The 27,762-nt window shown below is 43.2% G+C and overlaps 1 protein-coding gene across 10 annotated transcripts in view; it reads left to right on the top strand.

The window, feature by feature from the left end:
• The window catches only part of inpp5b (inositol polyphosphate-5-phosphatase B), a 149,565-nt gene that overhangs the window by 70,683 nt on the left and 51,120 nt on the right, over positions 1-27,762 (top strand). For 9 of the 10 annotated variants that reach the window (XM_069895843.1, XM_069895845.1, XM_069895841.1 and 6 more), the window contains 4 exons: positions 10,581-10,733; positions 19,695-19,796; positions 25,690-25,804; positions 27,320-27,436. In XM_069895843.1, the coding sequence (XP_069751944.1) occupies positions 10,581-10,733; positions 19,695-19,796; positions 25,690-25,804; positions 27,320-27,436 (487 nt within the window). The remainder of the gene's footprint in view (positions 1-10,580; positions 10,734-19,694; positions 19,797-25,689; positions 25,805-27,319; positions 27,437-27,762) is intronic. The other variant, XM_069895842.1, reaches the window with a different exon arrangement.

Below are 27,762 nucleotides of genomic sequence, written 5' to 3'. Positions count from 1 at the left end.
AAAGGCTGGCACAAGTGAGACTAGCTTAGTTAGTAGCCTTGTTTGACCTGGATGAATGTAGTTGAAGGGCATGTTTCTATGCTGTACAACTTTATGACTATGACATCTTGAATGAAAAGAGAAAATAAAATGTAAAAAGAAAATGGAAGAAAGTTTGCAGCTTTCATTTTTATTGTGTGTTAAAACAACATTGAGGGCATCTTTGTGGTTTCTGTGAGCAGGAATGTGCAAGGTTCACAAAACAGTTCCTGTGTGAAACAGAAAGTGGTTAATTTTAGTGTATTGCTAACTTGATGTATTGTAAATTTGCTAATTTAACAGCATGTAATGGGGCCAGGTATGCTTTGCAGCCTGCTTTTAAAGATGTGTGCCATATTCCAAGCAAAACCCTTCAGTCACAGGGGAATATTCCTTCTAATGAGTAGTTGCTTTGTGGATGGAAGTTGGACAAAAGATTACCCCAAAGAAGTAAGGGGAGCCTGGAGAGGTTGTATGCTGGAAGCCTGTTCATAATTCAAGAGGCCATGCAGCCTCTTCAGAATTCCAGGAAGTAGGTTACAAGAAAGGAGAGAGAGGTGCCTGAATTTGTCCAAGAGAATTAGAGGTGGGGTGGAGGTTAATCACAAAGTTAATGAAATTGACAAGTTCCACATGAAAACAAGAGGTTCCACCATTGCAGTCATCATTGAAGTGGAGAAAGAGATGGGAGTGGTGACAGAGTAGGTTTGGAACAAGGATGTTCTACATCAGTGAAAACCAAGAGCAGATAGGGCAACTGCTTTGCCAAGCATCTCTGCCTTATGTGCCAGTTGCCAGCCACTTTAATGCCCCCTCCATTCCCACACAGATCAATCTGTCCTTGGCTTCCTCCATTGCCAGGATGAGGCCACACAATTTAATGGACCTCTTATTCTGCCTGGGTAATCTACGACCCAGCAGCAAAAACATTAAATTCTCCAATTTTAAGTAACATACTCGCTGAGTCCCCCTCAGTCCCTTTCTCTTTCTACCTCATCTGCCTAGGTTCTCTGATACACATCCTTCCCAGCAAAATGTTACCCAATTCCTTTTCCCTTTCCCACCTTTTGTTGGACTCTGGCTTTAACTTACTCTTAATTTAGTCTATGTGTAGTCTGAGTCCAGCGCGTTCTTTGAATGAAGTGATAGGAGAAGGTATTCGGTTCAACAGTCAATTTATTACACAGCACAAGAATAAAACTTAACAGAGCTCTGGGTCAGTCTGTTAGTTCATAGGTCACCTGCCAGTGAGCTACTCCCCGAGACTGACCCCTATTGTCCAGTTGGTTCAGTTTATATAGGTCAACCTTATCATACAGAACAAAAGTTGGCTTCCTTTGCTAGATTTCATTATCATACAGAACAAAAGTTGTCTTCCTTTGCTAGATCTTTTTGCATAAGGGTTATCACAAGTCATCTCCTGTTTTGCAGATATCTGGGGTGTAGCACTCCCATGTTAATCCTCCTGGCCAGACTATCCCGTTGTGTTGATCAGAAATTACTTTATCCCCAGATATCTCTAATCACCATTCTGTTCTTGTCCTGCCAATTTCTGCTGTTCTCTTTAACACCTCCTCCTGCCTTAATCTTCCTCCTAGACTTGTTTTCCATTCCCTTTGTTTCTTACAGGCCATTCTTTGTTCTGATCTGGCCTGTGTCTCCTGTGCTACTCACCACCTCATTTCGTTTGAGCATTCCTCCTAAATTGTTTTATGCATTTCCTCTCCCTGTATTTTGGAGAGACAATTTTGCTCAGCCAACTTTGCTCCCTGCTGTGATTGCCACTTAATCACATTCCTTTTTCCCTGAACCATGCAGTAAATATACACTTATTGATTAATCATTTATTTCTTACTGTTTTAACCCCTAGATTCCATGCAGTAAATATACACTTATTAATTTATCATTTATTTCATACTGTTTTAACCCCTAGATTCCAACAGTCCCCCTTTTGGTCTCATGAAAATGAGACCAATCACCAGTTAATTTATTAGATAGTAAAGAGCCCTTATTGAATTTAACATCATACACTTGTCCATTATGCACACACTTACGTCCTGTGTGAGCCCCCACACAGTGTTCAGGAAAGTTAGTCCAATCAGTAAAGTACTGTTCTTTTTCGTTGTGCGACCCCCAGGCCGAGTGCACACACTTTAGTGGTTTTCTACTCCAGCCCCTTCAAGGGCTCGGAATACCAGTACCCATAGTCCCCACATAGTATTCATCCCAGCTTCTTTCGTTGTTTTGATGCCAATAACTTGATTATGCCGTCAACCACTGATACACAGTCACTGTAGTCCAATAGTCTCTTTAAAAAGGACTTTAAGTGTTCTTAGTCCGTGGTTGCTTCACAGGTTCTCAGTCACCTCCGTTCGAATCTGTTCCAGTGTCCGTGTCGGTGGGTCCGTTGCTGCACACTGACTCCAATGATACCACGTCTCGCCTTTTCCTTGTAGTCGAACCGCGTGGGACGTCCTCTCCACCACTCTGTAGGGTCCTGTCCACCTGGGCTCCGACCACTTTCTTTTGATGACCTTTAGCAGAACCCACTCCGCGACTGAAGGTATCGGTGTTTCCCCTTCTCTGATGGGACTTGTGACCTGTTGTGAAAAATCTGACACCAGAGCCGTTAGTTTTTCATAATAAAGCTTGCATCCCATTGAGCTTACCTCATTCTTCGTTGTCTGAATTCCGGCTCCCGGTCCTGGAAACTGGTGCCCTGTTTGTAGTTCATATGGAGTAAATCCTGTCACAGAACTTACCGAACTCCTTACTGACATTAATGCCAGGGGCAACGCATCCACCCAATTTAGTTTGGTCCGTGCCTGTACTTTCCTGATCTTACTTTTTATTGTTTGGTTCATCCTCTCCACTATTTTCTGCCATGTTAATGCCTTCATGGGTAAACGTAACATTTGGAGCATTCAGGATCTTTTCTAGTCTCGTCTGCCTTAACGAAGTCATTGTAAATGCTGTGGAGCTCACAAATGCTACAATACTATGTGTTGTTAATACTGTCAGGCCATGTCCCATTACTATGTGTGCCACCTTTTGTAGAATCTTTGCTACTCCTGCTGCATGTCTTGTACATGGTGGGTGTCTGTCTTCCGTTGGGTCTAGTGTGATACTCACATACATCAGCACACATCTTCCACCCCCTTTTTTCTGAAAAAGAACACCATCAATTGTGTGAGCTTTTTCAGAAACATCCAAAAAGAAAGGTAGTTATAATTTGGAATCGCCAAATCTATAGCTGTTGTAAGAGCTTGCTTCAATAGAATAAAACTCATCTCAGCCTGTGGAGTCCAATCAAGTGTAGCTCCCAGATTCCTCATCCCCTGCTCATTCACCAAAGTTCGCAGTGGATGTGTCAACTCACCATACGATGGGATAAACTGCCTACTATAACCTGACAAACCCAAAAACAAAAGCATCTCCTTACTGTCTTTGGTTTTGGATGATGTAGTATTGCATCTGCCAAATAGGGGTGTAATCTGACAGTTCGAAGGTCATGGAATCAACCTGCTGACAAAGCCCACATCTGCTGATCCCACTGACCACAGGTTCTCAGGGAGAGAGTCTAGCATAGGGGCTGAGTCGGGGTGATCCATCTTCTCCCTACCATGAAATCGTTCAATCTGTCTATGCTCAAGGAGGACTTGATCATATGTAATGGACCAAATTCTGTATGCCTGAGCAGATGAGGAGAACTGCACTGTCGGTATTTGGGTGTCAGACCAGTCCCTTAGGGACTTCAAGTTCCGACACATCGGTCCCAAATCTTTTGCCTGATGAGTAGTGCCAATTGCAAGGGTGACATGAGGAATGGCCTCACCTGCCATCTCATACCATTCCAGCTGCTCAGATGTCAGTGCCACCGCAGCGGCCACTCCCTCCTTTCCTATCACTATGTAGTCCGAATTAATTTCCCATTGCCTGCCCTCTACCTCTTCATAAAGGGCATGCTGATACATTTCATCCCCATCCCTATCGTAAAAGAGGGTCATATGGGGAGGGTCCGAGGGAGGGGTATACGGGTGTAACGTCTGGATCCACGGCTTCCATTGATTATAAAGCTTTAGCAGCCCTCCCTTCTGTGGGTCCTCAGGTTGCAGCAGCCCCCAGTAAATGTCAGCCCATTGTCCCTCAGACGCGGATCCTCCAGCTGCCGCCAACAACATCTGAGAACTGGAATGCAGTGTAGTTACTGAACAGTTCATAGAATATCCATTTGGAAAGGTGACCTCTATTCCGCTGGGTCCACAAAGGATGGATGCTCCGCACTTGAACAACAAGTCTCTGCCCAAAAGATTGGTAGGGCATCTGGCTGACAAAATGTACTGATGTGTAAAAGTCTGTCCTGCCACAGAAGTGACTAGTGGTGTAGAAAACGGCAGATTTTCTGGTGTACCCGAGAACCCTATCAGCTGGACGCTAGAGGATGATGTTTTATCTTGAAACTCAGCGCCAGTGAGTGTTGAAAACCTGGCTCCCGTATCCACTAAAAAGGATACTTTCATGTCCATAACTTTAATCTGCAGGAAAGGGTCTGCCAACCTAGCCTGCTCATGGGTGCTCGGGCTCCGTCACTGTGGGCAATATTGCTCCTCCTCTGTCAGCAAAGGGAATTGTCTCTTTGGAGCTAAAGCCGCATGGGGTGCCTGATGTACCGGGGGTGGCACTGACGATCTCTGGGACTGGACCCAATGCTCATTTTGTGGTGGTCCATATCCCCTTCCCCCAGTGTCCCGAGGATCCCAAGCCAGGGGGCAGTCTCTCTTCCAGTGTCCTGGCTGACCGCATACAAAGCATACGGCTGGCTGCATTCGTGGAGCACCCCGACCTCTCCCTCTTACTCGGAATCCCCCCATTGGACCTCCCATTCTGGCCACATAGGTGGGACCCGGTGCCCAATATGGGGCCGGGTGCCAACTCATATTATTCCCTTGTGGTGGCTGCGTTGGCTGCTGAATCATCTGGTTTGCACCCTTTGAGGAAATCTTTTTTGCCTCGTTTGCCTTTTTTCTAGCCTCTTCCAATTGAAGCTTAAGGAGTTGCACTTGTGCCGACTCCATAGTATGTTTGTCCTCCTTTTGCTTAGCCCTGTAACGTTTCATGTGATGGGTCAAATGTTTTTCCCATTGCTCACTCGAGCAGCCAGGAATATCAGGGTTATTCTCTAATGCCTCCCTAACTACAGCTGGCAGTCCACTCGTTACTGCAGCCCTAAAGAGTGTAGTCTGCAAGGGATCTGTGGCTGGGTGTACTCCTGCCTTATCAGTCCAACTCTCCCTACACTGACTCAAAAAAGTCGAGATCTCCTCATCCTCCTTTATGGAAAAGGTCAGGGACTGCATGACACCGGGGGAAAGGGGACTGGACTGTGATTTAACTGTGTGTTGCAGCTTGTCTGCTAACATTAGCATATGTATCATCGAACTTGTGAGTTGCAGCCTGTCTGTGTACATTAGCATATGTATTAACTCTCTCTCTCTCTGTTACATGTACAATCCTGACTACCATTCTGTCTGTCTTTGTCCCACCATGTCCTTTGTGCTATCGCTTCAAAACTCCTGTCTTTAATACCTGTGTAGGCTAAGATACAAATTAGATGTACTCCACTAAAGCTGTTTAATTCCCCTGGTCCGTATTGGGATCCCTTATATCCCATTATGACTATACATTAAATCTATGCCCTGTCTACATTCTAAAGGAGCTGAATTGTAACCTCTGCTGCCCCTATTCCAGGGGGGCTTAAAACATTAACGAACAATATTCCAAAGAAATTAGTAAACAACAATGAACAATACATGTAAAGCTCATTAAAAACAGCATTAAAATACAATAAGAACTGAATAAAGCACAATAAATGTAAAGCTCATTGAAAACTGCAATAAAATACAATAAGAACTGAATAAAACACAATAAATGTAAAGCTCATTGAAAACTGCAATAAAATACAATAAGAACTGAATAAAACCACAATAAATGTCAAGCTCATTGAAAACTGCAATAAAATACAACAATAACTGAATAATCAAAAGACAAGTAAAATACAACAATAACTGAATAAACCATTAAAGAAACTAAAAAAAAATGTTAAATTACGGCACTTTGTAACAATCTGACTTTCCTTTGTGTTAGTGTAAAAATTGTAAAATGAAACAAACCATATTTGCATGGGTTTTGAATATGTTAGACCTTATTAAAATGCAGTTGGAGCTGCTTGTCTGTATGGGGCACAACCCTCCAATTTGTTAGATTGAGTACATAACAGACATTGCAGCACAAGAGCCCCTGCAAGAGAACTTGAAACATATTCAACCTTTAGTTCTGCCTTAAGTAAAATGCCTTGTGCCACAGCTCACAGGAGCTGGCCTTATTTAAAACAGTCTGTAAAACAGGCACCAAAAAAAGTTAAAAGATGTTCTTATGAAGATTGCACACACAATAATTTAAGTACAGGCTAGTTTCTATAATATTCCACTTAAAAGTTCTGCTGCATGAATCCTGGAGCTTGTGGAGTCATTATTGAATCAAGAAATATTGGTGCCATGCCAATCTCATTCTAACATGCCAATTTCTCCAGTCCTTAAGTCAAGATGTACTGAATAGCATCTGGTACAAGATCTGTGAGTTCTTAATGATATTATTATTCTTATGCACCCAATTGTTCTGAACTATGCCACCAATTTAAATCATATTCCACCTATTGCAGTACTCACACAGCACCATAGACCAGTTCGCAGGTTTATTTCTCCATTAAGCTGAATCCAGTTGCGCAGGGTTTACCTCCGTGATTATTTACAATGTAACTTCCGCACTACCGGATTTAAATATAAACCTGATGAATGGGGGAAAGTTATCATGAATTAAATAACAGCGGCAATACAGAGAAATTGTGCTGAGGCATTAATTTCACTCCAGAGGAAAATGCACCAGAGAAATGAATGATTAAACTTATAGGAATCCCCAGAGGTATCTTTATTCTCCAGAGGTGGGTGATCTTTAAACTCACGGACCTTGACTGCTGAATGTGTAGAAGAAATGTATTAAATGTGTTGATAGGGCTCCATACCTCTAACTGCAAGACAAGAGCCTGAAGCCTCAATTTCAAGTGCCACAGTGCACTTAAAGGGACATGCACACTCCCCCTTCAACTGGCTGATCCAGCCACTTTACACATCAGATCCTTGTCCTTTTGCCTCATGTTCCTGCACCTCCTTGGCTGCTTCCCTCTCTGCTTCTCCTAAGTACCGTACCAGTCGGATTTTTTCAAATCCTTGTGGCACCTTCCCCTGATTCTGCAGCTCTCTCCATATCTGTTCGTACCGTGCCATAGCCTGTACCTCCTCTCCCTTCGGTACTCCTCCCAGTAATTGATCCCTTGTTTTCTCCCACTGTCGGTTTACAGATAGGGGAACCCCTCTGTCTCCCCCGAGCTCTTGCCCTACATCCCTATTTACTCCTTCCATCTCCGTTCTGATCTTTAACCCTTTAGACTTCGTGATTCTGACACCCTGCAATCTACTTCGTCCCTTCCCACGTTGTATAACCACTAGATGACCAGCAGCTCCCTGAAAACAGGTGTTCCCCTTCAGGGATGATCAGAGAGAGAGCCAGCTGGGGGATTATGTGTCTCGTGGTTGTGTGAAGTGTCTGTTTGTTTTGCGGTTAGCTTGTTAGTTTCCCCCTTTGTGTGAAATGTACATTGTTTGTTTTGCGGTTAGTCTGTGTACACAGGTGCCTCACTGTGTGACTGCCTATCCCCACTGTGTTTCCCTGATCCGTATTCTAAATACCTTGCCTCTATGCCTTCTCTACCCTGTAAAACAGTACAATCTGTAACCTCTGCTGCCCCCTTTTTCAGAAGTACTTAAAACATCGAGAGTAATACAGTGATATACACAGCAACAATACCAGCGTGCATGAAAAAACAGTTAAATGCCGAACACCTTATACAGATACTTATTACTATTATGGTACACGATTCTTAAACAAATACTTATTACACACTATAGAAACAAATAACTATAACACAATACACCTTATACGGATACTTATTATACACTACTATGGTACACGATTCTTAAACAAATACTTATTACACACTATAGAAACAAATAACTATAACACAATACACCTTATACGGATACTTATTATACACTATAGGAGCAAATAACCATCACCATACACCTTATACTAATTGGCCAAGTGTCTAAAGCTATCTCTCGAGATCGCTACGAGGGGACTCCAACCCCGTTCTACTAGGGGGACTCCAACCCCCTTTTTTCTACAGGGGACTCCAACCCCGTTCTACTAGGGGGACTCCAACCCCCTTTCACTACAGGGGACTCCAACCCCGCTCCACTAGGGGGACTCCAACCCCCTTCCACTACAGGGGACTCCAACCCCGCTCCACTAGGGGGACTCCAACCCCCTTTTACTACAGGGGACTCCAACCCCGTTCCACCAGGGGGACTCCAACCCCCTTCCACTACAGGGGACTCCAACCCCGCTCCACTAGGGGGACTCCAACCCCCTTCCACTACAGGGGACTCCAACCCCGCTCCACTAGGGGGACTCCAACCCCCTTTTACTACAGGGGACTCCAACCCCGTTCCACCAGGGGGACTCCAACCCCCTTTTTGTTTTATTCTTTGGCTTTAACGAGGGCTTTTGCAGAGTAGTGACAACACACAATTTATCTTTGCCAATAGCAGAACTTCGTTAAAACAGGCGTCTGCTTACCTCCCTTTGTAGGATGGTCACTTGTTGTTATCACCACACCACAATCGACCGGTGTTTCGTATCTTTTTCTTCCGTCACTTCTCCATCTTCATCACGTCGGGGTCACCAAATTGTTGGACTCTGGCTTTAACTTACTCTTAATTTAGTCTATGTGTAGTCTGAGTCCAGCGCGTTCTTTGAATGAAGTGATAGGAGAAGGTATTCGGTTCAACAGTCAATTTATTACACAGCACAAGAATAAAACTTAACAGAGCTCTGGGTCAGTCTGTTAGTTCATAGGTCACCTGCCAGTGAGCTACTCCCCGAGACTGACCCCTATTGTCCAGTTGGTTCAGTTTATATAGGTCAACCTTATCATACAGAACAAAAGTTGGCTTCCTTTGCTAGATTTCATTATCATACAGAACAAAAGTTGTCTTCCTTTGCTAGATCTTTTTGCATAAGGGTTATCACAAGTCATCTCCTGTTTTGCAGATATCTGGGGTGTAGCACTCCCATGTTAATCCTCCTGGCCAGACTATCCCGTTGTGTTGATCAGAAATTACTTTATCCCCAGATATCTCTAATCACCATTCTGTTCTTGTCCTGCCAATTTCTGCTGTTCTCTTTAACACCTCCTCCTGCCTTAATCTTCCTCCTAGACTTGTTTTCCATTCCCTTTGTTTCTTACAGGCCATTCTTTGTTCTGATCTGGCCTGTGTCTCCTGTGCTACTCACCACCTCATTTCGTTTGAGCATTCCTCCTAAATTGTTTTATGCATTTCCTCTCCCTGTATTTTGGAGAGACAATTTTGCTCAGCCAACTTTGCTCCCTGCTGTGATTGCCACTTAATCACATTCCTTTTTCCCTGAACCATGCAGTAAATATACACTTATTGATTAATCATTTATTTCTTACTGTTTTAACCCCTAGATTCCATGCAGTAAATATACACTTATTAATTTATCATTTATTTCATACTGTTTTAACCCCTAGATTCCAACACTTTCTACCAACCTACCACTCGTACATCCCTCCCATCATATCACTTCTTCCACTGTTCTCATCAGGCTATCGTCCTTTTTTTAAATCTCTTCTTAAGCAGCTGTCTCCACCTTTATCATCCTCTCCTCCTGGTTTCCTCTTTTTTTTGCTTTGTTTTCTTCCACCTTTCACTGTCTTCCAACTCCACCTCACCTGACTCTATCAGTCCATCATCCTTCACCCGCTTCTTGGTTCATCCACTGACTCTTCGACATAAAACTGGGTTTCAACCTGAAATGTTGACTGTCCATTTCCTTCTGTGAGAAACAGAAGTACCTTCACAGAATTTGCTCGAGACAAAAATTGAGAACAAAGAACATTTATTATACAACAATGCAAAGTTTGGTGCTTCCCCTTACCCTGGGAATACACACATACACTGGGGCTCACCCAACTTTTATACAGTTGATTTCAGTATAGACATACCCTCCCCCCTTGCATTCTTCTGCCTCCTGGATGAGTTTGGCATTAGGCAATCCTGTCTGCCTACTTGCGTTTCTGTGAACTTGGAGGAGGACCTGTCGGTGTCTCATCATGTCATTATCTTCATTGTCATTATTCACAAACCTGCCTTTGTTCTAATTCACACCTTCCTGACACCTTGCTAATTCTGTCTAAGTCTAAAAGACCCTTATCTTATTCAGACTAACTCTACTTCCTACATTCTAATATCTATCTGAGGTTATCTGATCCACTGAGTCCCTCCAGTGGTTTGTTTTTGTTTGGCTTGACATTCCAGCATTGTCATCTCTTAAGTCTTAATAAGTAACTGTGTTTCTCTTTCAAGCAGTCCTGAAATAACTGATATCAGCAACTCCAACGTGATGGTTACAAACAAAGGACATATCCTGGGTATGCCACAATTTGTTCTGAGGGATAATTTAATCAAATCCGAGTTGGTGAAGCAAGAAGAAAAGTTCACCTACATACGAGATTACAGGTTAGTTTAACTACACTCTGAACTGTATTAACTTACTTCACCAATCATAAACTACTTTGATACCACAAAAAGACCTGTCTCCCTTTTTTTACTTGTATGATGGTAACTTTATTTATTACTTTTGAACTTAATTAATGTATATTATTGTATTTGGATTTTTTTTAATGAAGTACTCATTTGGCTTCTGCAAATAAGAATTTTGGAACATGTGCACATTGTACAATGTATATGACAGTAAACTTGTTACCAGATTCCAGCTGCATTGCAACTCTGCAGTTATGCTCAACTCTCGGGCAATGTTCTTTATATTTAGAGGTCTGCAATAAGGGTGATTGATTTTTGACAACTTGATTGTCTACACTCTATCACTCCAACCATTCAGACGTTTGCACACCAAGGAATCATATCTAACAAATCAATTAGCATATTTACATAGATAAATAAAATGGGGAGAGGCAAAAGCTGCCTACTACCCTTATGCCCTGATCATTCAAATGCCATTTCTTTTGAAGGCATTAAGAATGAGAGGTTCCTTGTCAAACTTAGCACTTTGGACTTTCATTACATCATTAGGACACAAATGCAGCCTTCAGATCAGATATTCTGTGATCCTGACCTCGGGTTTCCCAAAGCATGATCTTCTTTTAGACCTGTTTCGAGCCCAAAGGACCCCAAACCCCAGCAGCAATAGACATTCACCAAGACAAGTGGCTTTCAAAACAAAAGTTATTTTTAATAAACTACAAACATGAAAATAGAATCAAACATTAACTTAACTCTATACTTAACTAACCCAAATTGACCCCCTTCTAATTCTAAGTGCATGTGGATGTAATGTATGTGTAAATTCAAGAAAAGTTCTTTGGTTCACAGTTCAATCTCATTTCTCCTTCCAAGTTCTCTGGTTGCAGGCAATCACCATACTGTGCACAGAATTTAACATGTATAAAGTTCACCAGGCTTGGTGCTTGAAAGGTAAATGTTTACCGCTCAGGAAGGTTATTTTAGGGTTTGCAGAGAGATATTTATTGCTCCAGGATTTCCACAACTGAGGTACCACCACTAGTCACCTCAGGCTCTCGCTGATGAAACTTGCCCCATCAGGGTCTTCTAGATGGTAACCTCTTCAAGCTACCACAGACTTCCATTCCTTCCTCTATTTCAAGAGAAACATCAGACAGATAGAACTTCCAGCCATCTACTGCTCTGGAACTTGCTTTCATCAGTTTCAAACAGTTTTCCCTGGATTGCACTTTTCAGTTACCAGTCAGTGTCTTGACTAAGCTGTTAAAACTCTCTCTTTTCCAACTGAAACTTCAAAGAGAGCATGTGACTCATGTCTTGCAAAATCCCCACCTTCCTGAGCAAAACAATAGGAGTTCATTCTTCTGCTCCCATCTGTTGTTAGATAAACAAAATCCAGGAGTGACCTTTCCATGAGCACTTTGCAGAAAGGGTACTGATAGACAGCATGACTCCAACAAGACAATGGTCAAGTGTTTTATGACCACAGTTCAATTAACCCCTACTTGTGAAAGGTGCTTCCATTCTCCAGAGATCCTGCAATCTGAATTCTTCAGTCTTTCAAATAAGATCTGTTTTAAAACGTGTGTAGGTATGTGACCTTCTCTTTAAATCTTATAAATTCTCCCCAAATATTAATATTGTTACAGTACTCACCTCCCAATTTCCTGGTCCTGCTTGTTGATACAGTTTGAGGTTTTAAAATGCTTAAAAGAAGTTGGTGGTTAGTGGTTAGAAGTTAGTAAGTTAAAGTGATTCGAAACACAAATCCAGGGAGAATGGAATAAAGTTCATAGAATAATCAAACTGGATGAGTCACGTCTCCAGAATGGAGGACCATCGCCTTCCCAAAATCGTGTTATATGGCGAGCTCTCCACTGGCCACCGTGACAGAAGTGCACCAAAGAAAAGGTACAAGGACTGCCTAAAGAAATCTCTTGGTGCCTGCCACATTGACCACCGCCAGTGGGCTGATAACGCCTCAAACCGTGCATCTTGGCACCTCACAGTTTGGCAGGCAGCAACCTCCTTTGAAGAAGACCGCAGAGCCCACCTCACTGACAAAAGGCAAAGGGGGAAAAACCCAACACCCAACCCCAACCAACCAATTTTCCCCTGCAACCGCTGCAACCGTGTCTGCCTGTCCCGCATCGGACTTGTCAGCCACAAACGAGCCTGAAGCTGACGTGGACTTTTACCCCCTCCATAAATCTTCGTCCGCGAAGCCAAGCCAAAGAAGAAAGTGATTCGAAACACAAATCCAGGGAGAATGGAATAAAGTTCATAGAATAATCAAACACGTATAGTAAGTACAGAGGCCATTCAACCTTGCTGTGTAAAATTTTTCCTCTAATCATTTTTGGTTCTTTTATCAATCTATTTTCTGTCCCTTTGTTGTTTGCCCTTCATCAAAGAATAGAGTTTAATATTTCAATTCCTTTGACTGAACCCTTTATTGTTCATGTAACTGAAGTCCCTCATGACTAGAAACATTTTACTCTATCTCTCATTTATGTTTCTCTGCACATTCTTTTGAGCAAAAGTTATCTTTTATCTCTCGTTAAATTTTATCTCTCACCTATTCCACTGTTAGAAATTAAAGTACCTTTAAAGAAATTGCTCGAGACAAAAATTGAGAACAAAGAACATTTATTACTACAACAATGCAAAGTTGGGTGCTTCCCCTTACCCTGGGAATACACACAGACACTGGGGCTCACCCAACTTTTATACAGTTGATTTCAGTATAGGAATACCCTCCCCCCTTCCATTCTTCTGCCTCCTGCTGGAGAGGTTTGGCATTAGGCAATCCTGCCTGCCTACGTGAAATTTCAGTATACTTGGAGGACCAGGGGGTATCCTGTCGGTGTCCCTTCATGTTATTGTCCTTATTCACACCTTCCTGATTCTCGGGGCTACAGTCTCTTGATATGCAGAGTTGGCTCATCCTGTCTAGGGTTGGCTAATTTAATATGTATAAATCTGTGTAAGGTTAGCTAATTAGATATGCAGGACTTGGTACTTCTGTCCAGGGCTAGGAGACCCTTATCTGATCCAGACTACCTCAACTTCCTACATTCTATTGTTCCTTACCACTCCTTATCTTAGTCTTATGGTCTTGTCACAAAGACTAGAAGATTCTTATGTTAATCGTGCTGACTCTGCTTTCCTGCATCCTAACCCCCAAGCTTATCCTGTTTGTACTGGTTACAGCCATTTACTGATGAACTTTAGTTTCTTCCATGTTCATAATTTTAGATCAATTTTCCCATCTCTCACACCACCAAACTGTCAATGTCATCTTGTTATCTATGACTAGTCCCTTTGCAGTTTCCGAGGCATCCATGTTTTACATCCTCTGCAAATTTCAGACAAGTTACTAATCCATCTTGAGAAAAGATGTGGGCCTCATGATACCCACTATCATCTTGTTGAATGGGGTAATGACAACCTTGCGCTCACATCAACAAAACCAAAGGGACGATTGTGGACTTCAGAAGAAAATCAGGGGAACACGACCCAGTCCTCACCAAGGGCTCAGTTGTGGAGAGGGACAAGAACATCAACATCTCCGAGGATCTGTACGAGAGCCTCCATGTTGATGCAATCACAAAGAAGGCTCACCAGCAGCTATATTTTGCGAGGTGTCTGAGGAGATTTGGTATGTCGCCAAAGACTCTCGTAAATCTCTACAGGTGTACAATGGCAAGCATTCTGACTGGTTGCATCACTGCCTGGTATGGAGGAGCCATCCCTCAGGACCAGAAAAAACTTCAGTGGGTTGTTAACTTGGCCTGCAACATCACAGGCACTAGACTTCACTCAGTCGAGGTTATCTACATGAGGCGGTGTCTGAAAAAAGCAGCCTCTATCCTCAAAGATCCCTCCCCCGTCAACCATCCAGGCCACACCTTCTTCACTCTGCTACCGTCGGGCAAAAGGTACAGGAGCCTGAATACGAGCGTTCAGTGGCACAAGGACAGCTTCTTTCGCGATGCCATCATTTTCCTGAATAATCAATGAACCAAAGACACGGCCTTACTTTGTGTTGTCTGTTATTTTAATTTTTTTTACTTATAGTAATGTTGGAAGATGGTTCATAATCGGAATGTTTGCACTAAGACGCTCCCGCAGAACGCTGAATTTCATGACTTGTTCATGACAATAAATTCTAATTCTGATCTACATTCCTCTAGTTGTAAAACAGCCTTTCATTGCTCCTGTGTTTTTGCTGTGACTCAGGCCAATTCTCTATCCATGATGTCCCTTTTTAATTCTATGCTGTTCATCTTAATGACAACTTTATTAGATGGCACTGAATGAAAATGACTTTTAAAGACCAGATTATCACATTTTCCTTTTTGATTCTCTCTGCTATTTAACCACAAAGATTAATGTTCACATATTATTTATTTTAACCAACTTCAGTGCACGTTAAAAATTGACCCACACGTCTTCTTTAAACTTTTTCCTCTCCTCACCTTAAATGTCGGTCTTCCTGTGTTTGAATCTTTTACCCTGGGAAAAGATTCTGATCGTCTACCCTGTCAATGCCTAATTATAATTTTATAAACCTACTAGGTCTCCCTTCACTCTCTGCTTCTGAACAAGTTTGTTCAACCTCTCCCTGTAATTCGGACCTTCTAATCCGATCGGATAATATTTATTGGTATGCGATGAAACAGAAGTAATATAACACAAAATCTCCTTTAGTCTGCCACAGGGAAGACCGAAGATTCACCATTAGCAGAGAAAGAGAAGCAAAAGAGAGTCCCCTCAGAGTCGCTGAGTATCTGTTGTTTCATCTCCAGCTCACCTGCAGCCTCTGCAGCCCCACAAGACTTCATTTCAAACCATCAGCAACCTGACCCCAGATCCAAAACCAATTTGACAATGAAGCCTTCAGTGCCCAATGCCCTTTGGGAGTCCTTCTTGCCCCCAGCAACCTATCATATCCCGATTCCAATACCTGATCACACGAGCCAGTCTCTAGAAGCCCGCAGCCTAGTGCGAGTCTTTTGACCTCTTCACCAACAGGTAGGTTCCTTACCTGCAAGTCACCAGCAGGTCCCCTTCAGCCACAGAGACACTTGCTAGACCATCACCTTGGTCGCCATCCTTGAATTCGATTCCTCTGCTTCTGATGCTCAACAGGGAGTGTTCTCCCCGTTACTGATGCCCTCCACTGTTGGTCTCCAGAGTTTGCATCCCTTCATGGCCGCTGCTGAACACAGGTGCCGCCTTCTTAGGCCCAGATCCCGTGGTTACAGGATTTTAAATAAACCTCCTTTAACAAGCCATTTAAAGCCTGTGCGTAGCTGATGGCTGTAAGACTGGGCAGTAGGACCCTGTGGGAGAATGGGCAATTATATGTACACAATACCCCAAGGGTACCCGAACCAAAGTTTTATGTTACTGCAACATGACTTCCTTACTCTTTTCTACTCATTGAAAGCAATCATGCCATTTACTCTCTTTATTACCCAATCTTTTTGCATGGCCATTCTCGGGAACCTTCAGATCCCTCAGCCCATTGTCTCTGTTAAAGGTCCTGCCATTAACCACATAATTCCCTGAATATTTGATATCCCAAAGTGCAACACTTATGCAGATTAATATTTATCTGCTCCTATCTATGACCTGCTCAAATCCTGCTGCACCCTTGCACTGTCTGCAACTTCACCAATCTTTGCATCAGCTGCAAACTTATTAACATACTCATCTAAATTTAGCCATGATAAAGGGGTGAGGTGAGATGGCAGGAGTTAGCAGGTGATACGCCATCAATAATCACAAAAGGCTGAGATTGTGAAACGATCAGGCTTTTATTAACTAAAGGTAGGAACGACCATCAACCACTGACTGATCGAAGCAAAGAGAAAGGGGAACATGCAAGGAACAGTCTCAGGAGGTGTGTCCAGACGGCAGCAGCCAATCATGGCATAAGAGTGGGTAACCACAACAGTTGAAAGGTGGAACCAGTCTGGAAGGTGAAGTGGAGGCCAGAAAGGGCTACAGATTCTGGAATCTGCGGAGTAGGATGATGACAAGTGGATCTAGATAAGGGAGAGATGATGGGCAAATAGAACAAGTTGGGAGAGGGGACAGGAGACCCAATAGGAAAAATGAATGAATGATAGGCAAAAAGAACCAAATGAAAGAGCTAAAAGACACTGATTAACAGAAGCTGGGGTTTAGTGGTTAGAAAGAATAGGAAGGGGTGAGAGATGGATAGATCAGAAGGAGAGAAAAAAAAACTGCCCGTTATTGGAAAATTCAATGTTCATTGAATTTGTGAACCATGCTGGCAGATCACAAAATATTGTTCTTCAAGTTTTTAACCATAACCATATAACCATTTACGGAGCAGAAACAGGCCATGTTGGCCTTTCGAGTCCGCACCGGTGCCAGTGTGGAACAGTCTCCCAGTCTGCGTCCATTCTCTCCGACGTAGAGAAGGCCACAATAGGAGCACTGGATGCAATAGATGACTCCTACAGATTCACAATGTTGGGCCTCATCCAGCAATGGAAAAGACCAAGGACCGAGGTCAGTGTGGAAATGGCGTGTAACCAAGAGCTTAAAATAGAGAGTGGTTGCCGGGATCTCAGCGATGACCAGCTACTCCATTGATGAACTTTCACTTGCTGCTATTCAAATAAGTCTGTCCTATTGATTTAATATTTTCTGCTCTTTGGATGGGTAAATCATTACTTATCTAGAGATACTAGAATCTCAAACAAGCAAGCAGCAATGGTGAGAAGGAATGTTTCTGGTAAAGAACATGCAGGGATGGTTTTTTTTAACAAAAGACAGAAAAGTCATTAATTCCCATCCCACCACCACCACCATCCCCTTCATCTCTCCATTGCTTGTCTCATTTCACAGAGACATGATAAATTCCACCTGGACCCTTATCACATCCAATTAACACCTTTTGTTGCTTTGGATACCTCCCCCATTGTTTGAATTCCTGTTTCTGCCTTGAAGAAGGGCTCAGGCCCAAAATGTTGGCAAAATATTTTTGTCAAAAAGATCCGAGATACTGAACGAACTGGCTGAATTCCTTCAGCATTTTAGTGTTTAACTACAATCACACCATCTTTAACAAATCCAAGCTTGTTTTTGTGTATTGAATCCAAAGTTGCCCAAACAACCGTTTGTTCATTCTCCACAGTCCATGCCAATTTACACCCAGGTGACAGATAAAAGATTTTGTTTTCTCTTTTATGGGGAGTGGAAGAATCTGGAGAGAATTGGTGGGCATGTGGTGAGATTCATGTAAATAGTTATTTAATAGTCACTGCAGACTCATTGGGTCACTATTTCTTTGCTACTTGACTGACTCTTTTTTGGGGTGATCTTATTTCCCAGACATGTTAGCAGGATGACTTGGAAAGTGATCAAGTTGGGTATAAATTGTGTGCAAGGCAGGGTGCCCTGTGTGTACAGAGGCTGCAGTGTGTGTGTCCCAACAATGATATTCCAAGCCAGAAGGGCCCCGAACTCCAAAGTTACCGCACCACCGTCTGCAGCTAGATACTTGACTTCCTCATTGGAAGACCACAGTTAGTATGAATTGGAAACAACGTCACTTCCTCACTGGTGATCCACATTGGCGCACCTCAAGGATGCGTGCTTAGAACTGCTCTACTCATTGTACACTTATGACAGGCACAATTCAAATGCTATCTACAAAATTGCCGATGACACCACGGTTGTCAGCAGAATCACAGACAACAATGAGGAAGCGGACAGGAGGGAGATAGATCAGCTTGTTGAGTGGTGTCACAGCAGCAACCTTGCACTCAGCGTCAGCAAAACCATGGAGATGATTGTGGACGTCAGGATGAAATCAGGAGAACATGAACCAGTCCTCATCGAGAGGTCAAAAGTGGAGAGGGTCAAGTTCCTCAAATTCCTGGGTCTCAACATCTCTGAGGATCTGTCCTGGAGGTGCGACTATGAAGAAGGTTCACCAACAGCTAGACTTTGTGAGGAGTTTGAGGAGATTTGGTACGTTACTAAAGACTCTGAAAAACTTGTACAGGTGGACCGTGGAGAGCATTCTGACTGATTGCCTCACTCTCTGGTACAGAGGAGCCAATGCTCACGACAGGAGGAATCTTCAGAGAGTTGTTAACTCAGCCTACGATTTCATGAGCACCAGTCTTCACTCCATCGAGGACATTCTCCAGAGGTGGTGTCTAAAGAAAGGAGCCTCTATCCTCAAGGACTTCCACCACTCAAGCCATGCCCTCTTCTCTCTGCTACCACTGGGGGTAAAAGGTTCAAGAGCCTGAAGACGAGCACACAGTGCCACAAGGGCAGCTTCCTCTCCATTGCCATTAGATTGCTGAATGAACATTGAACAGATGCTGCCTTACTTTGACCTTTTTCTTGCGCTATTTTTATTAATTTTGTAATGTGGTCTATATTAATGTTTGCACAGTGACGCTGCCGCAAAAGAAGGAATTTAATGACATGCTCAGGACACTAAATTCTGTTTCTGAAATGAATCAGATCCTCTGTCATTTCAGCTTTTTCCAAGTGCATTGACTGGCAAACAGTCAGTATGGGGAACTTCTACCAATGCAATGGCCAGGTGATTCCACTGAGCTTCTGACCTCCATGTAAAACTCTCACTAGAGTAGAAACCTTGAGGCTGACTGTAACATGGACAAGCTATCACTTGCACTTAATTGACCATTTTCTTTGAAGATAAGTTTGTAAGTTATGGGGATAACTGCAAGGAGCTGACCAAAAAATGACAATGCGTCCAATACATTAAATTCATGCTTGCAATCATGCATCACATTCCACAACTGTGTCATTTGTTAATGCTTTGTTTGCAATAAATGGTGTAATCATGTTCAGACTTTTTTACACTACCATCATTCTGCTTTCTGTATTGAGGATAATTTTTGTTTTGTTCAGAATTTTTGCAGGGACGTACAATGTGAATGGCAAGTCTCCAAAACAAGATCTGAAGCCTTGGCTGAGCAGTGATAGTGAACCTCCTGATATCTACTGCATTGGGTATGTCTATGACCCCACTAGTCCACATTAATTTGGACAAAAATTCTGATACTTTGGCTTCCTTTAATTGCTCTGAACTCATTTACAACGATGACAAAAATAAGATCAGAGTTTATGTTGCAGTCTGGAACCCAAAATGGGTTATTCGTCTATCTTGGTAATGAGGAAATAGAAGAACTTTTAAAACTCCTAAATGCATTGTTTCATGGTCTAAAAGACGAATTAAATAAATATTACGCAAATACAAAGTTTCAAATTGAACTCCATTATAGAAGCATTGTGGCTGAGAAATTTCAGTCATTCAGACAGGCATCCCAGTAGAGTGCTAATTGCTGTTTTTATGCCTTCAGACTTCGCTGTAAATATCGGTGAACAAGGGTCTTAATCTAAGTCATTACTGAAATTGCTTTATACTTTTCCACAATAGAAAATGCGTTGGTAAGATAGAAAGCTGGTTGGCATTTATAGCTTGGGATCTGGTTGTCAAGGAAAGTGACGGAGGGTGGAGGTGGTTTTCATTACAAAATATTCGAGCAAGAAGAGGACAGCAGAAGGTAGATAATAGAAAATCGTATGACATTGAGTGAAATTTGGCAGAGAAAAAGGAGATTGGAGCCTCTGCAGATATTGCTGGATGAAGGTCTCAACAGATTGGATGTTTGGGGAAGGGAAGTTAGCAGAAAAAATAGTTATGGTTTGGATCTCAGGAGATGGGAGCCATCAAGGATGGTCTTAAATATCAAAGCATCAAGACAATCTTAGATTTTGGAAATGGGTTGGGGAAGGTCTGCAAAAGGTAGTGGACACACCCAGGACATCACAGGCAAAACCCTCCCCTCCATCGAGAACATCTACAAGGAACGCTGCTGTCTGAGAGCATACACACTATTCTCGCTGCTGCCATCAGGAAAGAGGTATTGGTGCCACCAGGTTCAGGAACAGCTGCTACCCCATCCACCATCAGATTCCTCAACAATAAACTGAGTCAGGGACTTATTTAAGGACTCTTACTTTTGCATTCGATTGTTTGTTTTTTTTTACCTCGCTATTTGTGCTTGTGAAAGTATCGGGTATGGTAGGTTCACAGAGAGATGAGTCAGGACAAAAGTGTTATAATCAAAAGCAACTTTATCGAACACATTAGAGACAAAAAGGGGAAGACATCAAATGACACTTAATTGCTCAACTACTAAATAACTATATAGACATTCACATCAGACCCAGGTTGGACTCTGATATCAGTGGCTGCCTGTCTACTACATGCTCCTGTAGACAGGGACTTTCAAACACAGACCCGATTCCCTGTACCATTGGGGGTGTGGCTCTCTGCAAGCACTGATCTTTTGCAGTACTACGGCTCAATTTAAGTGTTGAGCACACCTTACCTGGACAGCGATGTCCACAGTAGCAACCTGGCGTGGAGTGATGTCTGGGACTTGGACCAAGAGGTTTTATACTGTTCGGTCCCGGTGTCATTAACCATCTCAGCAGCACCGTGCCTGTCGCGGCTTTCCTCGAGAAAGAAAACATGCAGCCATGAGGTGTCGTATTAGTGGCAGTACACAACAGCGAGCATATGGAGTGCAAGGCCTCCGGTAACACATCTTGCCACTGGTTGGTCTTTTGCTTTTAAGGTCAGTAGGACTATTTTCCAGATAGTGGCATTTTCCCTTTGTACCTGCCATTACCTCTGGGGATATACTTGTGGTGAGACTGGTGGCTATGCCTCTATCTCTCAGGAACTGCTGGACCTCAGCGCTTATAAAGGCGGCACCCCTATCTGTGTATATAGCTGGGGTACCCACACATGCTGAAAATGGATTGCAGGCATTTTATTACTCTGGCGGCGGATACATCGGGACACGAAATAGCAAAAGGGAAGCGTGAGTATTTGTCAGTGGCATTAAGGAAATAGACATTCCTGTCGTTGGATGGGAGTGGGCCTTTAAAGTCGAGGCTGAGGCACTCAAAAGGTCTTGTAGCTTTTATCAGCGTGGTTTTATCTAGTCGGTGAAACTACGGTTTGCATTCCACCCAAATGGGGCAGCCCCTGCTTGCCGTCCGTACCTCCTCTACCGAGAATGGGAGATTGAGTCCTTATGAAGTGGAACAGTCTAGTGACTCCCGGGTGGCCCAGCTCATTGTGCAAGCTCTGCAGCTGGGACATGTGATTGAGGGCCACACAGGTGCCCCTGGATAGTGCATCTGGGGGCTCGTTGAGCCTCCCTGGACAATAAAGAATGTGGTAACTATACGTAGACAGTTTTATCCTCCAGCGCAAGATTTTATCATGTTTTGATCTTCCCCCTGTTCTGGTTATCGAATATAAGAGCCATGGATTGTTGGTCTGTGACAGGGGTGAAGCATTTACATGCCAGATAATATCAACATTGCCTTACCGCTTCCACAATGGCTTGAGCCTCCTTCTCCACTGCCGAGTGTCTTACCTCAGACCCCTGTAGGATCCGCGAAAAAAAGGTTACCGGTCGCCGCTCCTAGTTCAGAGTGGTAGTCTGAGGCGTTGGTCTCTACCTGAAAATAAATTGTTTCATCTATGGATCGCAGGGTTACTTTTTCAATCAGATCCCTAATCTCTGTAAAGGCTTTGATAGCTGCTGGGCTGAGAGGAAAAGCTGAGGCTTTTATGAGTGGGTGGACCCTGTTGGCGTAGTTGGGGACCCACTGTACGTAAAAGTCCCAAACATCTCTTTAAGGTTTTCTTTGAGTGTGGGACCGGGAGGTCTAGAAGCGGGCGCATACGGGCGAGGTCCAGGCTGATTTCTCCTTTCTGCACCACATAGCCCAGGATAGCCAGTTTCCTCGTGCTGAAGACGCATTTATCCCTATTATACGTTAGATTTGAAAAAAAAAACATTGAAGCTTAGTGTCATGGTCAGCTTGCGAGTGGCCGGAAATCGTAACTTTGTCCAGGTATGGGAACACCGCCTGGAGTTGGTACTAGTCTACTATGCGGTCCATCTCCCGTTGGAACAGGGATACCACATTGGTGATACCAAAGGGGAGGCGGAGGAACTGATACGGCCTGCTGTCTGCCTCGAACGCTGTGTATATTAGGTTGCTCTCTCTAATGGGCAACTGGTGGAATTCTGCCTTGACGTCTATGGTAGAGAACACTTTATACTGAGCAATGCTGTTTACCATGTCCGCAATACATGGAAGTGGGTAGGCATCCAGCTGTGTAAATTTGTTGATCGCCTGACTGTAATCCACCATCATGCGCCACTTCTCCCCTGACTTCACTACAACGACCTGTGCTTTCCAGGGGCTGGAGCTCTTTCCTATAAGGCCCTCCTGCAGTAGTCTGCAGACTTCTGTTCTAATGAACTCTCTGTCCCTCGGGCTGTACTTCCTGCTCTTAGTGGCTACTTGGGTGCAGTTGGGAGTGAGGTGCGTGAATAGCGAGGGGGGGATTTCTATATTCAGGGCCGTCAGGCTACAGTGTCATCTATTCTCAAGGAGCAGTGGGGGAAGCGGCCCATTATGTATTATCGTGATGCTTTTCAATTGGCACTGGAAGTCCAGTCCCAGTAGGACGGGAGCACAGAGACGGGGGAGAACTAGCAACTTAAACTCTTCATACTCTGTGCCCTGTATTTCCAGTGTGACCCTGCAGAAATGTTTTACCTTAGCTACATGTATGTTAGACGCTAATAAAATCTGGTGGTCACTTGGGTACGTGTTTAGAGCAAGGCATTTTACTAGCCCCTGGTCTATGAAACTTTCCGTACTCCCGCTATCCATCAAGCAATTTACTGTCACCCCATTAACTTTAATACTAACAGTAGCGTCCGATAAATTGTGTGGACTCGCCTGATTCAATCACAGAGGCCAGCATGGCACGTCCTCCGTTCTGGTAGTACTCGGCATCCTGGTTGTAGTAGCACTCTGTATCTTAGTCATCCCCCGATAGTGTTGTCCTCTGTCCGGTATCCTTTGCCCAAGATGGCTGACAGCACATGGCACTCTGCTTCTGTCTGCCTGAGGAGGAGGAAGAAGAAGAGCTTGCCCGCCTCTCATTTGCATGAGAAAGGGCTTTGGCGGGAGCCTTGAGGCTTCGACAGACTTTCGCATGATGTCCTCTCTTTCCACACTTTGAACAGTCCTTTTCCCTAGCCGGGTAGTGAGCTCTAGGGTGCTTGGGCTGTCCGCAAAAAGGGCACTTGGAGCACTCCAGTGGGGCTGCAGCTGCTATATGCTGCCCTTGATCACTCGTATTCCTCTCCCTGTGAGGTGCTGCTAGACTACTCTTCTAGTTCTCCGCAATAGTCTCTGCCTCTTCCAGCTTAGCCATCCCCTTTTCCAGCAGCCTTTGTCTGATTTCTGTAGATCTGATGCCGTCCACGATCCTGTCCCTTACAAGATCATCTGCAAACTCTTGGACTGATACTGCTTTAAAAGTACAGGCCCTTGCTAAGTCTTTAGGTGTCAGTATAAAATCTCTCACTGACTCCCCTGCTTTCTGCGACCTGGTCATAAGCCTAGAGTGTAGCTCACTGTGGCCTCTGTTATAGTGCCTCTGTAGGGTGTTCATCACCTCTTGGTACAATTTAGCATCTTGTATAAGCGAGTACGGGTGATCCCCTAGCTGAACAAACAGTAGCATTAGCATCTCCTCTTCTGACGCTCCTTCAACCCCCACATAATTTAAAAAACATCTCTGCCATCGGCCGAAGTGCGTGCTGGAGGGCTCCAGCCTGTCGGGCCTCAGCACTTGGCTAAACCTGAGCCTTTGATTCGGTGGCTGGGGGGCGCGTACCGAGCCTGATCCTGTGGAAACGAGGGCCCCCTCTGGGGGATCGGGGAATACTTGAGGGTGTCTCGGGGGTAGTAATCCGTACCCGCAGTCCTGATGATAAATCGTGATCGGGAGGGCGACACTGTATGCCTTCCACTCGCGCTTGATGCGATCCTTGGTTATAAACCAGGAACCCATTGGGTTGCATTCCCGGTCCCGTTGAATTAGCTAACAGGTGGGGCCTTTGGCCTCTTTTAACCTGCTCCGGGATACTTCTGTCTCTCTCGTAGTCCACTACAACCACTGGGTGAGTCCCTCTCTCTCCCGCGTTTTCGATCCCGCAGCTCTCCGTCCTTTCTGTCCGGTCCATGCTTGGCGGCACGTGCGCAGGATCCATCCACGTTTCGAGGTCCCTGAACCAGGCCTCGGTGGAGTTGGGAGCATGGGCGAGGGCAGAAGCAACATCCATTCTGGATATATATTAGCCTATTAAATTGATGGTGACTAGCATCAACCACACGAGACAGAGTGCAAGTAAAACGCTAGTTTTAATAGGCTAATATATATACAGCTCGGCCTTGCCTCTGTGCAAGCCTAGGCCAGATGAAGGAGAATGAGCAGCAACTGGTTGAGATAGACAAGGTCACTAGGTGGTGGCCCCCTGGTGACCTAATGATGTAATAATATACCACGTGTATTAGAATTCTGGATAAAATGGGATTTGATTCTGCATGTTAAACTCACAAATACCCGAAATAGGATATTCAAGAGTAAAACAAAATTTGCATGTTTAAATTGTTTAAAATAGATTTACTGGTTTGTAGTCATGTACCCTGAGGCTGAAAACTGCCAAAATTCTACAATTTTACACTTGAGTTGGATTGAAGTTTATGCCTTGTGCAGTTGCCTTGATTTAGCTCCAGGACAAAACCTTTTCATCAAGGTGACATGATGTGGAACATCCCTGCTTAAAATGACGTGTCAGTCTCAATTGTTACTTGGCTAATTTATTTTTATCATTTGGGAATTCATGTTTTGCAATTATTTTTCCATCCAAACTAATTTAGAAGAATAATATTGACTAATTACAATATTCTGATTGGCAAAGAGCTTTTTGTTGCTTTTTTTGTTTACAAGTTTTCAAGAAATTGACTTGAGCAAAGAAGCATTCCTTTTTAATGATACACCAAAGGAAGAGGAGTGGTTTCTAGCTGTGTCTCAAAGTCTTCATCCTTTGGCCACATATGCAAAGGTACAATTATTAAATTATTTTTATTGCAGTTCTGTTAAGATAGTTCAATGTAATTATTGCAAAGTAGAAAATAGAATTGAGCGAAACAAGATGAAGGGCTCAGTCACAAAACATTAGTTATATAGTATATCTTTTCCTCCTGGGGACACCGTGGGACCTACTGAGTTTCTCCAGCAATTTTGTGTACATACAAAAGTAGAGTTGTTTAGATTTCAGGTATGCAGCCTTGTCATTTTGTAGCTCTGTGTTAATAAAAATGATTTTGTTCATTGTCCAGAGAGGTTCTGGGTCAAATTCTTCCTGTTGTAAGTTACACTTGCAGAGATCAATTCTTTTTTGTGTGTCAGATGTGCAGTCAATAATAAAATTAGATCACTTGATTCCAAAGTATGCTTAGTGCTATGAAGCTGACTGGGACAGGTACCCTTTGATATTTGTGCTTTCCAAACTTGTGGCCCATCCTGTTTCTCTTCTGTATACTGTCATTCACCAAATTTATCCATTAACATGTTGTCATTTTCCAGAGAAACCCAAGTGCTGCAATTTTAGTTCACTGATGTTTTCTTAACCCTTTCACTGTCAATAAATTATCAGACTGATTACCTTGTATCCAATACCTCAACCAAAATTGAAGACCAATGCTACTTTCAGTTCTGTCAAGGTCCTAAAATGAGCATTGAGTTTTTCTTTACATTAACATCATCTCAGTAATGCTGCCTTCTACCTCTGTGACATTAACCAGTTCTGGCTCTGCCTCAGTTGATCTGCTGCCTTAATTCTCATAATTGATGTTTTTAAACTTGACTATTCCAAAGTAATCCAAGCCAGTCTTTTTTTTCTGTCATCTAAAACTCTTAAGGCTCCTTTCCTAACTCATCTGGAGTACTGTTCATGCATCATCCATGTGGATATGACCTACGCTGGATAATCCTTCAGAATCTCCAAATCCTTCCTTGACATCATCTCTTTTTGTTTGTAACTCCTGCTGCCCCTTAGGTTACTGTAATTCCCAATTATGGCTTTTTAACCACTGAGTGTTTTTCTGAGTTAAAATACAAGTTTTTTGGGGGGTCTTTATAACTGTCGCAATCCAACAATTTCAAAGTCACTTTAAATTAAATTCTCTGTAATTTAAAACAAATTTAATTTCAATGACTTCCACAATGTGAATTGAACTTAAATTTACTGGATTATGAGTTCAGTAAACTAATTCTGTGGTGGTTGTTGAATTAACTTGAGGAAAGTGGAGACCTTCCACTGTCCAAAAGAAATGACCACTTGCCTTTTAGAAAAACTAAATTAGAAGTGCAATTTTGATGGAATTCTCCCACCTGAGTCCCATAACATAAATTTCAATATGTATTGGTGCTGTTTATGAGATCATCTATTCATTACTCTTGGCATTGGAGCCAAAATGATATAAAGATCCCAATTCTGGTGAGGCAGTTTAATATTTGCTGTTCCCCATTGCTGAGCTACATTTACATCCTTGAAACATATTTATTTGTATTTTAGATCAAACTTGTCCGTCTGGTTGGAATGATGCTTCTGTTGTATGTGAGGAAAGAACATGCAGCTGATATCACAGAAGTGGAAATCGAAAGGGTTGGAACTGGCATCATGGGAAGAATGGTAATGTAGATTGGGAGAAAGGTCAGACAGTTATTTGGTTTGTAAATGCACATTTATGGGGCACTGTGGCCTTGCTAGCAGAAGTAATCCACCACCATTATTTACTGTTTTTTATTTCAAAGCCAACTTGCCTTGGATCCCAGGGGCTCCAGTCTTTTGGACCAGCTTTTCATGTGGGATCTAGTAGAGTACCTTACTGAAGTCCATGTAGACTGCATCAACCATGCTGCTTTCAACAATGTGCGTTATTAATTTAATTTAATTTTTTTTTTAATTTTAGAGATTCAGCATGTTAACAGGCCTTACTGGCCTATGAGTCCATACTG

Source organism: Narcine bancroftii, chromosome 8 (genome assembly GCF_036971445.1).
Source record: "Narcine bancroftii isolate sNarBan1 chromosome 8, sNarBan1.hap1, whole genome shotgun sequence".
NCBI classification, from domain to species: Eukaryota; Metazoa; Chordata; class Chondrichthyes; order Torpediniformes; family Narcinidae; genus Narcine; species Narcine bancroftii.
Note: the sequence above shows the minus strand (reverse complement) of the source record. Positions and strands in the feature narration are given on the sequence as shown.